General features: G+C 42.8%; 1 protein-coding gene across 4 annotated transcripts in view; it reads left to right on the top strand.

The window, feature by feature from the left end:
- Positions 1–18,126, top strand: part of LOC124114609 (spectrin alpha chain, non-erythrocytic 1-like) — a 456,322-nt gene that overhangs the window by 295,063 nt on the left and 143,133 nt on the right. For all 4 annotated transcript variants that reach the window (XM_048385836.1, XM_048385837.1, XM_048385833.1 and 1 more), the window contains exon 10: positions 6,565–6,676. In XM_048385836.1, coding sequence (XP_048241793.1) covers positions 6,565–6,676 — 112 coding nt within the window. The remainder of the gene's footprint in view (positions 1–6,564; positions 6,677–18,126) is intronic.

Here is an 18,126-nt window from a genome sequence, read left to right as displayed (position 1 = left end):
TGGCCCGTGTGCGAAATACGCATCAGTCGGAAAGCGCATGTTAAATCTCCAAAGTAAGTAAGTAAGTAAGGGCTGCAGTAGATTCTTGGAGCTCCTAGATTATAGTTATAACCAGGGGTAGATTCTGGGAGCTCCCAGGTTATACCTCGGGTAAGATTCTGGGAGCTCCCAGATTATACCCCGGGGTAGATTCTGGGAACTCCCAGAGTGTACCCCCGGGGGTAGATTCTGGGAAAGGGGGGTAGATTCTGGGAGCTCCCAAAATCTACCCCGGGGTAGATTCTGGAAGGCCCCAGAATGTACCCAGGTATACTTTGAAGGGGGGGTATACTTTCAGACTTTACAGTGTAAGGTGCCAAAATCTACCCCCCTTCAGAGTATACCCCGGGGTAGATTCTGGGTACCCACATGACTTCCCGGATGCGTGGCTGCTCACGAAATATACTGTAATGACATTAACAATAAAACTCAATGGTTACAGTACAAGTATAGCTAATGTTCACATTTCTTTCTCACTATGCAGGCAATGGTTCTGACTTTTTTATGTTCGAGTAAGGATAAAGCGTCTATCAACTGCAGTGTATGCATGATCAGATCATTTTATATGTGTAACTAAATAGTTTTTGCCAGGACCACGATAAACCAATTCCCATTTGGACATTTTGTACCCAACTCCCGAGACCTATTGCGGGTATCTGGGTAGGGCCATGTAGTAGGGTGTCAAGTACCCGAGTAGTAAATTTGGACTCGTTCCAGCCCTACTACCTGGATTTACGCATTGAAAGAATCAGACTTTATTTAAGAATTGAATGGCAGCTTGAATGGGTTCATTGAAGTGTGAACGATTGAAAAGTGCTGGTTAAACTGTGTGAACCTCCGAGCTTGCGAGGAGGTTCACACGAAAGTTTAACATCGCTTTCCAATCGTTCACACTTCAATGAACCCATCCAAAGTGACGTTCAATTCTTATAATTTCATACTTTGTAGTTTACTGGTCTCGCCGAATAATATCGTAACACTGTTTGCTTAAATTTGAAGTCCTCTGGTGTCACCGAAGAACATTGCAACAATGTTATTTTGTCAGTATTCCCCACTCATACTCAGTTACGCAAAGAAAAAGAGTTCTTTGAATATATACAACATAATCTAGAAATGTGTCAACATAATTTCATTCTCTGATTTACAATCGATATTTGGAATGAATCAAATCTTAAAAGTTGGTTACGGGAAGGTGGACAAAAATAGAAACATGATCTCGGTGCACCGAGGTGAGGTCAACCTTCAAGCGCGGTTTTATATATGACGTCACAATAGTTTGTAAAGAGGTGCATTACGAGTCGAACAGGAGCATGAGGATGAAATTTATACTTACTGCTGTTGAAAATGACGTTCATGGAGCAGTTATGGAAAATACGCTGACGCGTGAACCCTCTCATGGCACTAGCAAAATATCACCGATTTATGAATGTGTTGCTTGTGTTTGGATAATCGCAAACCAATTCGGATGATACGGAATGGACTGGTGGGGATTGAACCAAGTGCTCTGAAACTTGCGTGTTTTGTGTTAATTTTCAACACCAGGGTATGTGATATTTGGAGTTCAGGATTTGTCGTGTGTACTGTAACCATTTGCTTAGCTGGTGTTTCTTGTCACCTGAGATGGACCTACTGTATGACCACCTTCATTTCTGTGCCCCACACTCCTCATGTGCCGCCGCTTCTCGGCCTAGAATGCATGGAGAAGGTTGGCCAACTCAGAAACCGGAATAGTAGATTTCTAATTCCGTCTACGGGTATTTTCTCGTCTACGATCACCAATCGGTAAAACAGGCAAGTTGTTTTGTTGTCGGGGTTTTTTTTAATTCATGTTTTATGGTTTCCCCAAATCTTAGATTTTGTTTCCCGATGCGATAGTGAATCGGTACGTTTTACTTTGGGATTGATCAGGAGCAGTCTCGTTTTCTCTGTGTCAGCGGCCACATCTGAGCAGTGTACTACATTGTTTTCATTGTGGCTTCAGAGGAAGGTTGAAGTTACGTCCTCTACAGACATGGATCAACTCACTAAGATCCCACACCCTAGAGTTCAAGAGTCAGTTACCTCCCAACTTATTACAGGATCTGCAGTGGTGGACTCACAAAGAACATGTGATGAGCAGCATTCCTCTGACTTCTCCACGTCCGAACACCATCTATTCACACACGCGTCAGATTCGGGATGGGGAGCCCATATGGACGATCTCAGGGTACAGGGATCATGGAACACCAGAGAGGGGATCCTTCATATCAACTGCAAGGAAATAAAGGTAATCTATTACGCCATCCAGGCTTGGAAGATCGTCCATCCTCATAGTATAGGCAACACAACAGTAGTGGCATACATCCAGAAACAAGGAGGAACCACATCCAGTTCTCTGATGATGGAGACCAAACAATTGTTTGCCTTGGGAGACTCTATCAGTTGCCAGATGGAAGCGAGACATATTCCCGGGAAGCTGAACATCCTTGCCGACAGCCACTCACGTCGGGGGAGAATACTGGCAAAAGAATGGACCTTACATCCCCAGATCTTTGCTTGGATAACCACGTTATGGGACACACCGCACCTAGACCTCTTTGCCACCTGCCAGAACCATCAACATGGTTTATGTCAGTCCAGTTCCCCACCCAAGGGCTCACCAGATGGATGCGCTATCGATGGATTGGAACAGGTCTATTTGCATACGCATTCCCACCATGGTCTCTCCAAGACAAGGTCATCCACACTATACCATTCCTACCTTGGGACCAACAGTGGATCACCAAGACAGACTTTTATGTCCCATCAGAGCTCTCAAGTTCTATCTCTCGGCTACAGACCTACATAGACGCCATTTATGGATACTTTTTAAACCCTGCAAACCTCATTCCAAGGACATCACCAAGGCTACGATAGCGGGCTGGCTTAAGGCTACCATTGCAGTGAGTTATACGCAGGCACAGAATTCCACTCCACATCTTGGATCCTGCTTGGCTCATGAGATGAGAGCCCTAGCCACAAGTCTCACTTCATTGACATCCATCTCAGTAGAACAAGTAGTCTCTAGCTGACAGTGTGCCTCACAAAACACCTTCACCAAGTTTTACGTGCAACAGGACCTAGAGGGCATATATTCCCTTGGGCTTGTTGTCGCGGCATAAACTATCATCCACCAATAGTTTCCCCCGTCTTTCAAAAAAAGGATGGGGGTGAGGATCCGACACCAGCAGTATCAGAGGGTGAATACACCCTTGATTATCCTGTCTATTAGGTGTAGGGTGGATTAGGAGCACCTTGAATATTAACTGACGCCAGTGACCAGAAGTGATGTCAGAACCGGAAGAGTGAGTGAGTGAGTGAGTTTGGTTTAACGCCGCTTTTAACAGTATTCCAGTTATATCGTGGCGTGTCAGCTTAATGTGGGAGGAAAGCCCGAAGAGATGGAGGTCTCAGACGTTTACCACTTCGGTGAAACCCATGAGCACGGGTATGGTGCTGACAAACCTAGAAACATAATCGGGCCAAACCGGGATTCGAACCCACAATCATAGGTTTCTGGCATGCCCAAGGGACGCAACTCTGCACAGCAAATCGCGGCACCTTAGACGACTGGGCCACCCGTGCCCCCAGAACAGGAAGAATTAGAACGGGAAGTGACATCATCACCGGAAATGAGATCATAACCAGAAGTGACGTCAGCACCGGAAATAGCAGTACAAGGTCCATCTAATCAGGAGGAGCGGTCGGGTAGCCTAGTGGTTAAAGCGTTCGCTCGTCACGCCGAAGACCCGGGTTCGATTCCCGACAAGGGTACAATGTGTGAAGCTCATTTCTGGTGTCCCCCACCGTGATATTGCTGGAATATTGCTAAAAGCGGCGTAAAACCATACTCTCTCACTCACTCTAATCAGGAAATTATGTCTTTTGGTGGAGACAGACCCAGAGACGTCATTATCCAATAAAATGGAAGTGACAAACTGGAAGTGATGTCAGAACCGGAAGTGATGTCAGCACCAGTAATAGTGTCACAAATCTAAATTTAACAAAAAATGACGTCATTGAGTAGAAATAGTAATAATGATGTCATTAATGGTCTAACAAGATCAGCAAATATAACGGTAATTCTAGTGAAGGTATTGACTGATTCTTGATGCATTCTGATTTTCAAATCCGCAGGAGGAATTTTAGAGGAAATTATCTCGAGTCGGGATTAGAATCAGTGAATAATGGTTTCCAGAAGAGGATTACTGTCAATTACACAGGGAGTTACTAGAAGCATATCCCACAGGTCCCTCTGGTATATTCTGGCAAAGATGTAACAGAGGTAGAGGATTCGCAAGAATTATCAAACAATAGTTAGCATTTTTAATAATTCTAAGAATACTACCTCTATTGCATCAGAAGTACTCCTACCCACCTCCCCAATCCATCTACTTCTAGAAGAAGTGAGATTCCCGCCATTATGCACGTCATAGCTTGGGTTGCTATTGTGCTATATATGGGGAACAACTAGTTGTGTGTAATTGACAGTGAAGAGGACGTCTGTTGAAAATCTGAAAATTTTAGTTAGCGTGACTGAAGCCAAAATACAGGATTTATTGCAAAGATGTAATAGAGGTAGTATTCTTAGAATTATTAACAATGATAACTATTGTGAGATATATATATATAAATATCAATATAAAATTCTTGCGAATCCTCTAACTCTATTACATCTTTGCCATAAATCCTGTATTTTGGCTAACTAAAACTTTCTATTTAATGTGTTGTTTGCAGCTCTCATCATCCCTATAACTGCAATTTTCCTGCTGATTGAAAATAAAAACGGACCATTTTAACTCCCCTGAATTGACCTGAATAATGTGTTGTCGGTTGTTTTACTGCATGTTTTTCATATTTCATTTAATTTATTTATTTGAAATTTTGCAAGTATGATCATTGAACAATGCTATCTAAACATTGCTCACAGCATTCCAGTTTTTCCTTTAAATATGTCTGCCATACTGAAAATATCACATTTGACATATAGTACACAACCATTTCTGCATAGATCATTATGAAAGTTGATATATATGCAGTAAGTATGCACAGTTGTGGAATAACACATTATTCATTTTTAGTTTGATATTTTGTTCATCTTTGATCTTTGACCTTAATGTCCTTTTCTAACTGTCATGTTGAAAGTGAACGTTTGACCTTCAACTTTGACAATAATGGGTATGATTCAATGTATATGTCAGAGTGCCTGTTTTAGAAACTTTGGATACATTTTACATTTACTTTGTTACCCTCGCTATATCATGACAGTCATCTCTCTATTTTCTGCTAACTATCATCACCATATGGGATAAACAGCAGACTATGAAGTACTTATGATGTTTGTGTTAGATTTGCTTGACAGTCTGATACATTTTTTATATCTACAGAAAAATGAACAAATTATTTTCATTAAGGGTTTAAGCAGAGATGATATGAATTAAGCTAGCTCTTAATTCATGTCCAATATTTGCCATCAGAGATTGCCAAGCATAGAAAAATGCATAGTTTCCACTCAAATTAAGTTACCCTCAAATGTAGGTGAAAAAAATTGCAAAGCGATTACTTTAAAACAGTACATTTTTATAAAGTATCATGTGATGACACATTTTGGTTGTCATGTAAACAATTTCACTTCAGCATTTGAAAGCATAATGTACACTGCCACTCATGGATGTTCGTTATTGAGAGAATTCTCATGTGTTAATATGTAGAGAAAGAGAGACGGAAAGATGGAAAACAGTGGGAAGGAGATACAAAATAGGAAGTAATGAAAATCAAACTAGACTACTGCCACCTTGGCTATCAGATTTCAGGAGGTTGCTGCCAGTGGCAACTGGGTCTACTGCCAGCCATGACTGCAGTGAAGGGAGAGAGCATGTGGCAACCACTTGCTCCCATGGTCTGACAGTCATACTGCTCCCCAGCTTCTAGCTTGTGCTGCCTGCCTGCTGCCTGCCTGCCTGCTGCCTGCCACAAGCAGTACTGAGCTTGGGGACAGTCAGTGAGAGAAAGAGAGATTGAGTGGGCTGAGGTGGAGTGTGGCACCAGGCGAGGAGTCAGCAACACATACTGCGACAGAATACCTCAACTAAGTTCATAAGCATTTCCCATTTGTAAACGTGTACACTGTCAGTGACCACCAGTTTATGCAATCAGGTGTGGCTGGAGAGGAACACACCTTTTGAAGTGCACTTTCAACTATCTGCAAGATTCCTTGTTGGATACTACTATCAGTGATCTACACACTGGTGTTGTTTGTGTTGTTATATGACAGTGGGTTATGCCTGTCACAGGATCCACTTCTTCTGGTCAGATGGGAGATTGTGTGCACACCACTGCCACAAAACCTCGAAGCAAAAGTAGCAGTGGTAAAACAGGAAGACAAAACAGCAAGAAAGAGTCCAAGTCTAAACGTGGGGGCAGTATGAAGAAGAGGGACCCCTCAGATATGCCAGCAGAGGTAGGCATGATTAAACAATTTTTCACACACTATTTATTTTCTTTCAGAAACTTAGCAAACCACATGTATGCCAAAGTGTATGAAACTCAAGAGGACTTGTGCCATAAACGTAATGAAATCCGGGTAGCGAACATGCAGCTTGCTGGAGTTCGAGCACAGGTAAGGTAGTTATAATATCTTCTCAAGTTTCCACAACAACCAAATGCAGGGTTTACACTATGGTTCAAACTGGATTACTGCTGCATACTGACAATAGTTCAAAACCAGTTTCCACAGTCCATGTCCTGCACAGATATCTTCCAGGTGAGCATTTATGGTGAACTGGCGACCATGTGCACAGGCAGATCCAGATAGGGGTGCACACCCTACCTACCTCTTTTTCCAAGACACCTCAAGTATCATGTATTTTCTGGGTTACTTGATAATTTGGGTAGAGTGTGCACATACCCTTTTTTCAAAATCCTGGGTCTGCCACTGAACTTACCCATCTCAAACACCTGTTAATAGATGCTGGAGATGTCATATCTATATCACATGACAAAGAAATACCATATGTTCTCTGTTTGCAATAAAAGTAAAGGATTAAGGTGGTCAGTGAAAAGTGTTCCTGACTAGACTGTGTTTATTCCAGTTTTCATATACACTTACAGAGGCTTCCTTCCCACCTGGCCATGCATGTTTACACAGTTTTATCACTAGTTACTCATGTGTCATACTTGGTATGACACAGTGAAGCCAGCAAAAACTCAACCGAAGAGCTAAAGATAGTTAGCATGGCAATGTTCTCTCTCTATGAAAATAGACACTACCTCATTAGTAGAGGAACTTCCATCATACAAGATACATTCCCACAGTTATCAACAAGTCTACATCCCACACATCTTATCAATGTAGGATACATTCAGATATCACATAGCAGTATCCTGCATAAAGAATTATAACACACTACAGCAAGAGAGATATAGAAATAACTGCAGTTATTCGTGAGTCAGTGTACCAATTTTGACCAGGGCAAGATAATTTCAAAGTAAAATGTTGCCGTCTGTTTCCGTGTATCTGGTGATACAAGACAGCAGCAGCAGCAGCAGCAGCAGCAGCTGATGTGTGTACTGCAGCCCCCCTCTCTCTGTGTGGGACTAACACAACACACTGGTGGTTGCAGTGTATATTTAGACTGTCTGGCAGTGCCTTCAGGTGTATGCAAGCATTGCTTCAACTTTCATATCATCCATATGAAACACTGACATAATTAAATAATGCCTGGACATGTATCTTAGTGTAATTCACTCCGATTGTTAAGTTGAAACAAGCTGAGGTTAAGCATACATCTGTACAATCATCTTTATATAAGGTAAAGTGCAAAACTAATTATTTGTTTGGTAGGCACTTACTTGATGGATGTGTCCTTATTCCTGCTCCATATGCCCCCATCTCAGCCATGTTACTTTATTCCCGCTCCATGCTCCCCAATCTCAGTCATGTGTCCTTATTCCTGTTCCACGCTCCCCCATCTCAGTCATGTGTTTTTATTCCTGCTCCATGTTCCCCAATCTCAGTCATGTGTCCTTATTCCTGTTCCATGCTCCCCCATCTCAGTCATTTGTCCTTGTTCCTGCTCCATGCTCCCCATCTCAGCCATGTGTCCTTATTCCTGCTCCATACTCCCCCATCTCAGTCATGTGTCTTTACTCCTGCTCAATGTTCCCCATCTCAGTCATGTGTCCTTATTCCTGCTCCATACTCCCCCATCTCAGCCATGTGTCCTTATTCCTGCTCCATGCTCCCCAATCTCAGCCATGTGTCCTTATTCCTGCTCCATGCTCCCCATCTCAACCATGTGTCCTTATTCCTGCTTCATGCTCCCCATCTCAGTCATGTGTCCTTATTCATGCTCCATGCTCCCCCGTCTCAGTCATGTGTCCTTATTCCTGCTCATGTGTCCTTATTCGTGTTCCATGCTCCCCAATCTCAGTCAAGTGTCCTTATTCCTGTTCCATGCTCCCCCATCTCAGCCATGTGTCCTTATTCCTGATCCATAATCCCCCATCTCAGCCATGTTACTTTATTCCTGCTCCATACTCCCCATCTCAGCCATGTGTCCTTATTCCTGATCCATACTCCCCCATCTCAGTCATGTGTCTTTATTCCTGCTCCATGTTCCCCTACCTCAGCCATGTTACTTTATTCCTGCTCCACACTCCCCCATCTCAGTCATGTGTCCTTATTCCTGCTCCATGCTCCCCCGTCTCAGCCATGTGTCCTTATTCCTGATCCATACTCCCCCATCTCCACCATGTGTCCTTATTCCTGCTCCATACCCCCCATCTCCGCCATGTGTCCGTATTCCTGCTCATGTGTCCTTATTCCTGCTCCATACCTCCCATCTCAGCCATGTGTCCTTATTCCTGCTCATGTGTCCTTATTCATGTTCCATGTTCCCCATCTCACTCATGTGTCCTTATTCCGGCTCCATACTCCCCCATCTCAGTCATGTGTCCTTATTCCTGCTCAATACCCCCCATCTCAGCCATGTGTCCTTATTCCTGCTCCATACCCCCCATCTCCGCCATGTGTCCTTATTCCTGCTCCATGCTCCCGGAGCTCAGCCATGTGTCCTTATTCCTGATCCATGTTCCCCGTCTCAGTCATGTGTCTTTATTCCTGCTCCATGTTCCTCCATCTCAGCCATGTTACTTTATTCCTGCTCAACACTCCCCCATCTCAGTCATGTGTCCTTATTCCTGTTCAATACCCCCAATCTCAGCCATGTGTCCTTATTCCTGATCCATACTCCCCCATCTCAGCCATGTGTCCTTATTCCTGCTCCATACCATCTCAGTCATTTGTCCTTATTCCTGTTCCATGCTGCCCAATGTCAGTCATGTGTCCTTATTCCTGCTCCATGCTCCCCCATCTCAGTCATGTTACTTTAGTCCTGCTCCATGCTCCCCATCTCAGTCATGTGTCCTTATTCCTGTTCCATGCTCCCCAATGTCAGTCATGTGTCCTTATTCCTGCTCCATGCTCCCCCATCTCAGTCATGTTACTTTAGTCCTGCTCCATGCTCCCCATCTCAGTCATGTGTCCTTATTCATGCTCCATACTCCCCCATCTCAGCCATGTGTCCTTATTCATGCTCCATGCTCCCCCATCTCAGCCATGTGTCCTTATTCCTGCTTCATGCTCCCCATCTCAGCCATGTGTCCTTATTCCTGCTCCATGCTCCCCATCTCATTCATGTGTCCTTATTCATGCTCCATGCTCCCCCGTCTCAGTCATGTGTCCTTATTCCTGCTCATGTGTCCTTATTCGTGTTCCTTGCTCCCCCATCTCAGTCAAGTGTCCTTATTCCTGTTCCATGCTCCCCCATCTCCGTCATGTGTCCTTATTCCTGTTCCATGCTCCCCCATCTCAGCCATGTGTCCTTATTCCTGCTCCATGCTCCCCCATCTCAGCCATGTGTCCTTATTCCTGATCCATACTCCCCCATCTCAGCCATGTTACTTTATTCCTGCTCCATACTCCCCATCTCAGCCATGTGTCCTTATTCCTGATCCATACTCCCCCATCTCAGTCATGTGTCCCCATTCCTGTTCCATACTCCCCCATCTCAGTCATGTGTCCTTATTCCTGATCCATACTCCCCCATCTCAGCCATGTTACTTTATTCCTGCTCCATACTCCCCATCTCAGCCATGTGTCCTTATTCCTGATCCATACTCCCCCCATTTCAGCCAAGTTACTTTATTCCTGATCCATACTCCCCCATCTCAGTCATGTGTCCTTATTCCTGATCCATACTCCCCCAGCTCAGCCATGTATCCTTATTCCTGATCCATACTCCCCCCATTTCAGCCAAGTTACTTTATTCCTGCTCCATACTCCCCCATCTCAGTCATGTGTCCTTATCCCTGATCCATGCTCCCCCATCTCAGTCATGTGTCCTTATATCTGATCCATGCTCCCCCATATCAGTCATGTGTCCTTATTCCTGCTCCATGCTCCCCCATCTCAGTCATGTGTCCTTATTCCTGCTCCATACTCCCCCATCTCAGTCATGTGTCCTTATTCCTGATCCATGCTCCCCAGTCTCAGTCATGTGTCCTTATATCTGATCCATGCTCCCCCATCTCAGTCATGTGTCCTTATTCCTGATCCATACTCCCTCATCTCAGACAAGTTACTTTATTCCTGCTCCATACTCCCCCTCTCAGTCATGTGTCCTTATTCCTGATCCATACTCCCCCATCTCAGCCATGTGTCCTTATTCCTGCTCCATACTCCCCCATCTCAGTCATGTGTCCTTATTCCTGCTCCATACTCCCCTATCTCAGCCATGTTACAATCCTGCTCCATACTCCCCCCATCTCAGTCACGTGTCCTTATTCCTGCTCCATGCTCCCCCATCTCAGTCATGTGTCCTTATTCCTGATCCATACTCCCCCATCTCAGCCATGTGTCCTTATTCCTGCTCCATGCTCCCCCATCTCAGTCATGTGTCCTTTTCCTGTTCCATACTCCCCCGTCTCAGCCATGTGTCCTTATTCCTGATCCATACTCCCCCATCTCAGTCATGTGTCCTTATTCCTGCTCCATACTCCCCTATCTCAGCCATGTTACTTTATTCCTGTTCCATGTTCCCCATCTCAGTCATGAGTCCCTCATCTCTCCCCCATTTCAGCCATGTGTCTTTATTCCTGCTCCATGCTCCCCATCTCTGCCATGTGTCCTTATACCTGCTCCATACTCCCTATCTCAGCCATGTTACTTTATTCCTGTTCCATGTTCCCCATCTCAGTCATGAGTCCCTCATCTCTCCCCCATTTCAGCCATGTGTCTTTATTCCTGCTCCATGCTCCCCATCTCTGCCATGTGTCCTTATACCTGCTCCATACTCCCTCATCTCAGTCATGTGTCCTTATACCTGATCCATGTTCCCCATCTCAGTCATGTGTCCTTATTCCTGCTGCCTTATACCATGTCTAAGACCAGCTTGACTTCAGGCTGTCCACCCACATCAAGTTGACATGCCATGAGATACTGTTCAAAGTGGCATAAAAACACATCTCTCGTTTATTTCTAATATTTCTATTTTCAAACTGAACATCCATCTTTTATCTCCATCATAACCATTTCTGTCCACCTCTTCATTTGTTACCCATCTTACAACTATTTCCCAACAAGCAGCCACCCGTTATTTGGGGTATACATATATTGCATCATAAACAGCTTAACATACCACTGATCTCACAGAGGTTTCATCATAGCCAGCTGTCCTACTGTTTACAGTATACATCCTCTTCCTCTATTCCCCAAACATCACACCTGCATTCCTCATATGATCTTTCCCTATTCCCATCAGTCCCCCGCTGTGATATTCCTGGAATATTGCTAAAAGTGGCGTAAAACCATACTCACTCACTCACTCACCTATTCCCATCATTTATTTCACCTCTGTTATTCCCTATATATATCACCTCTCCCCCATTAATTACATATTTTCCATTCCATATTACACCTCTAATCGCACTGTATGACATCTCTATTCTCTAAATTTTACACTTGTATTGGAGAGGTGTGGAGAAACAGCCAACCACAGCAGTTAAGCAATGTTATGCTGCCTCAAAGAGTCTGTTACAACACGTACAACATGTGGGTGGGCATTATCTTGTTGCAACGTGATGGTATGTCCCTGCATTTGCACAAAGGGTTGAACATGATCTCCAATGATGTTGTCCCACCATTCATATTGCCATTAACAAAGTGACAATGTTGAGTAATGCAAGCATCCTCAAAACGTTCTCCCGGATACCTGTAGACCCTGCATGACCATAAGAGCTGTCCATATGAACCCTGGACGCATCTGTGAACAGTAATGTACACTGTCCCAGTTTTGTCTTCAGAACCTCAGGTGCTGTCTACATCAAAATAGGCATGCCTGACAGTGACGTAGAAGCAAAATTGGGTGTATCGTTGGACATCGGGGTCGATGTTGTGCTCCCACAACCGATTTCATATGCTTCTGCAACTAATAAGTCTCAACCCAGGTCAATTGTCCTAGCTGTTAATGAGGCAGGTTGGTATCGATTTCGTAGATGCACCAACCGAATATGGTTGTCTTGTTGATGTGACATCACACGTGGAAGACCAGCCCATGGCAAGTTATGAGTGTTGACCTGCTGCAGATAGCGTCTCCATAGATCATATTCTGTTTCGATGAACATTAAAGTGTCTGGCAACTTTGTTTTGCGCCATTCCTGATTGAAGCTTACCCACAGCTCGTTGACGTTGATTTTCAGGAAGCTGTGGCATTGCGGAAGTGTTGTTTACAGTTACACACAGTGTTTTTATGAGCACCTGATAGCCAAACAAATTGTATACAGTTCACATTCAAAAACTACATGTGTAAGTATGAGGCTCTTAACAAACACACAAACATCTAAATTGTGCACCATGCATGAACATGAACATGCAATTGATAATCCAGACCTTAAAGTCGAGGAGATGTCTTAATGAATATGTATTGAAAGATGCATTATTTAATTTCAGGATAAATTAATTTTTGTTGAACTTTATATAAAGCACAGTTCAGGCTGTAAGGCTGAAAGGCCGAGGTATTATCTTGACCCTTGAAATCTGTATCCAAATGGTATACCTAAGCTGGACAACCAATCTGCCTACATCTTCTCGTCATGATCTGTCACTGGAAAAAGAATATCAATAAATCTGTATTGAATTACACAAGTTAATCCTCAGCAGTTGTTACATGGTAATAAAAAGTGTTTATTGTATATGTGAACTAATGTTTGTAATCTGTGTTATTGGTTTAATTCAAAATTTCACTCAATGTTTACATTAATTTTGGCAAAATGTGTGTCCCTCTGATACTTACAAATTACCACATTGCACGACAGCGCCAATTCACATTATACACAGCAACAACGGTCATATTACCGCCATTGATGCCTTGGTTGACAGAGAATGGATGCAGACAGGCTCCATGGTCTATTGGTTAAGCATCTGCCTGGAGAGCGGAAGGTCAGGGTTCGATCGCTGGCCGCGTCACACCAAAAGACATTAAAATATGGTACTTGTTGTTACCCTGCATTAAGGGGCTAAATCAAGGACTGGTCGTCTCAGAGTCAGTATACTGTGTCCATGTGAATCACTTGATCCACCTCTATTCCCATCTGGTTATTACTTTATCCCCCATAAGTTCCACCTCTGTTCCCCATCTAAAAATTACTTTATCCCCCATATGTTCCACCTCTGTTCCCCAACTGATTATTACTTTATCCCCCATATGTTCCACCTCTGTTCCCCAACTGATTATTACTTTATCCCCCATATGTTCCACCTCTGTTCCCCAACTGATTATTACTTTATCCCCCATATGTTCCACCTCTGTTCCCATCTGGTTATTACTTTATCCCCCATATGTTCCACCTCTGTTCCCCATCTAAAAATTACTTTATCCCCCATATGTTCCACCTCTGTTCCCCATCTAAAAATTACTTTATCCCCCATATGTTCCACCTCTGTTCCCCATCTGATTATAACTTTATCCCCCATATGTTCCACCTCTGTTCCCCATCTGGTTATTACTTTATCCCCCATATGTTCCACAACTGTTCCCCATCTAAAAATTACTTTATCCCCCATATGTTCCACGTCTGTTCCCCAACTGATTATTACTTTATCCCCCATATGTTCCACCTCTGTTCCCCATCTGATTATAACTTTATCCCCCATATGTTCCACCTCTGTTCCCCATCTAAAAATTACTTTATCCCCCATATGTTCCACCTCTGTTCCCCAACTGATTATTACTTTATCCCCCATATGTTCCACCTCTGTTCCCATCTGGTTATTACTTTATCCCCCATATGTTCCACCTCTGTTCCCCATCTAAAAATTACTTTATCCCCCATATGTTCCACCTCTGTTCCCCATCTGATTGTTACTTTATCCCCTATATGTTCCACCTCTGTTCCCCATCTGATTATTACTTTATCCCCCATATGTTCCACCTCTGTTGCCCATCTGATTATTACTTTATCCTGAATATGTTCCACCTCTGTTCCCCATCTGATTATTACTTTATCCCCCATATGTTCCACCTCTGTTCCCCATCTAAAAATTACTTTATCCCCCATATGTTCCACCTCTGTTCCCCATCTAAAAATTACTTTATCCCCCATATGTTCCAACTCTGTTCCCCAACTGATTATTACTTTATCCCCCATATGTTCCACCTCTGTTCCCCATCTGATTATTACTTTATCCCCCATATGTTCCACCTCTGTTCCCCATCTGATTATTACTTTATCCCCCATATGTTCCACCTCTGTTGCCCATCTGATTATTACTTTATCCCCCATATGTTCCACCTCTGTTCCCCATCTAAAAATTACTTTATCCCCCATATGTTCAACCTCTGTTCCCCATCTAATAATTACTTTATCCCCCATATGTTCCACCTCTGTTCCCCATCTAAAAATTACTTTATCCCCCATAAGTTCCACCTCTGTTCCCCATCTGATTATAACTTTATCCCCCATATGTACCACCTCTGTTGCCCATCTGATTATTACTTTATCCCCCATATGTACCACCTCTGTTCCCCATCTAGAAATTACTTTATCCCCCATATGTTCCACCTCTGTTCCCCATCTAAAAATTACTTTATCCCCCATATGTTCCACCTCTGTTCCCCATCTGATTATTACTTTATCCCCCATATGTTCCACCTCTGTTCCCCATCTAAAAATTACTTTATCCCCCATAAGTTCCACCTCTGTTGCCCATCTGATTATTGCTTCATCCCCCATATGTACCACCTCTGTTCCCCATCTAGAAATTACTTTATCCCCAATATGTTCCACCTCTGTTCCCCATCTAAAAATTACTTTATCCCCCATATGTTCCACCTCTGTTCCCCAACTGATTATTACTTTATCCCCCATATGTTCCACCTCTGTTCCCCATCTAAAAATTACTTTATCCCCCATATGTTCCACCTCTGTTCCCCAACTGATTATTACTTTATCCCCCATATGTTCCACCTCTGTTCCCCATCTGATTATTACTTTATCCCCCATATGTTCCACAACTGTTCCCCAACTGATTATTACTTTATCCCGCATATGTTCCACCTCTGTTCCCCATCTGTTTATTACTTTATCCCCCATATGTTCCACGTCTGTTCCCCAACTGATTATTACTTTATCCCGCATATGTTCCACCTCTGTTCCCCATCTGATTATTACTTTATCCCCCATATGTTCCACCTCTGTTCCCCATCTAAAAATTACTTTATCCCCCAAATGTTCCACCTCTGTTCCCCAACTGATTATTATTTTATCCCCCATATGTTCCACCTCTGTTCCCCAACTGATTATTACTTTATCCCCCATATGTTCCACCTCTGTTCCCCATCTAAAAATTACTTTATCCCCAATATGTTCCACCTCTGTTCCCCATCTAAAAATTACTTTATCCCCCATATGTTCCACGTCTGTTCCCCAACTGATTATTACTTTATCCCGCATATGTTCCACCTCTGTTCCCCAACTGATTATTACTTTATCCCCCATATGTTCCACCTCTGTTCCCCATCTAAAAATTACTTTATCCCCAATATGTTCCACCTCTGTTCCCCATCTAAAAATTACTTTATCCCCCATATGTTCCACCTCTGTTCCCCAACTGATTATTACTTTATCCCCCATATGTTCCACCTCTGTTCCCCATCTGATTATTACTTTATCCCCCATATGTTCCACCTCTGTTCCTCATCTAAAAATTACTTTATCCCCCATATGTTCCACCTCTGTTCCCCATCTAAAAATTACTTTATCCCCCATATGTTCCACCTCTGTTCCCCATCTAAAAATTACTTTATCCCCCATATGTTCCACCTCTGTTCCCCATCTAAAAATTACTTTATCCCCCATATGTTCCACCTCTGTTCCCCATCTGATTATTACTTTATCCCCATTATGCTCCACCTCTGTTCCCCATCTGATTATAACTTTATCCCCCATATGTTCCACCTCTGTTCCCCATCTTAAAATTACTTTATCCCTCATATGTTCCACCTCTGTTCCCCATCTGATTATTACTTTATCCCCATTATGCTCCACCTCTGTTCCCCATCTGATTATTACTTTATCCCCATTATGCTCCACCTCTGTTCCCCATCTGATTATAACTTTATCCCCCATATGTTCCACCTCTGTTCCCCATCTAAAAATTACTTTATCCCCCATATGTTCCACCTCTGTTCCCCATCTGATTATTACTTTATCCCCCATATGTTCCACCTCTGTTCCCCATCTGATTATTACTTTATCCCCATTATGCTCCACCTCTGTTCCCCAACTGATTATTACTTTATCCCCCATATGTTCCACCTCTGTTGCCCATCTAAAAATTACTTTATCCCCCATATGTTCCACCTCTGTTCCCCATCTGATTATTACTTTATCCCCCATATGTTCCACCTCTGTTCCCCATCTAAAAATTACTTTATCCCCCATATGTTCCACCTCTGTTCCCCAACTGATTATTACTTTATCCCCCATATGTTCCACCTCTGTTCCCAATCTTATTATTACTTTATCCCCCATATGTTCCACTTCTGTTCCCCATCTGATTATTGCTTTATCTTCATATATTCAATCTCTTGTCCACACCTGTATTTTTCTTTATCATCATATACATGTAGTCCACCCCTGTAGGGAAGGACTGTAAGAACACTTATAAAGTAAAATAAAAGTGCTGCTTTTTGAATCTCGACCTACTGTCGGCCACTCACATCGCTCCAATCCCCACTGAACAATCAACATCATTCAGTTTTCTAGATGTATCAGCTGAATTTGTTTCTTGTATCCTGGAAAAGAGAATTAAATCTGATCATCAAAGAAATTCATGTTAATTGTACCAAGCTTTACTAAATACAACAAACTCAAGTCTATTGTGATATACTGTCAGTGACTGCTTCAAACAAGGTCAAGGTCACAATCAGAATGAGTACAGATAACTGTGATGAAGCCAAGTTTTTACCTAAGTGATCAATAGTGAATGTTATTGTTCACATCCTGTATACTTCAGGCCACCAAATTAAAGGCAGTCTCACTTTCACAGAGTTTTTGTATGATGTGTGTTGGGAATGTTCAGTTCGAGTGATCTGTTCATTATTCATTCATGAACACTTCTTGAAAAATAGTGCCACAAAATATGCTCAGAAGGGGACAGATCAAAGTAACCAAAGTCAGTCTAGATATTCATCCAAATATTTATGACTTGCTTCAATTCTTCACCCTGAATTTTTACGTTAAATCAAATAGAGTGAGTATACCTTCACCAAGAAACCTTAATCTACTTAGAGTCTATCTATTCATGGCTAATGGATATGGCTCAATTGTAATATGTTTGCAGTCGATCCTTCTTAAGAAATAACTATTAATAGAGAATGCATTGCAACATGCTTGTTTGGTTTAATACAGTTTAAATCTGGAAGAAGTTTTATGAATATATCCATCATGATCTCATGTCTGAACTAAGTGAGGTCATGGTTATCCAATCAGCCTTAATAAAACGAGATC

The sequence above is a fragment of the Haliotis rufescens genome, unplaced genomic scaffold, assembly GCF_023055435.1.
Source record: "Haliotis rufescens isolate VD_foot unplaced genomic scaffold, xgHalRufe1.0.p SCAF_6, whole genome shotgun sequence".
NCBI lineage: Eukaryota > Metazoa > Mollusca > Gastropoda > Lepetellida > Haliotidae > Haliotis > Haliotis rufescens.
This window is presented reverse-complemented; position numbering and strand designations above follow the sequence as displayed.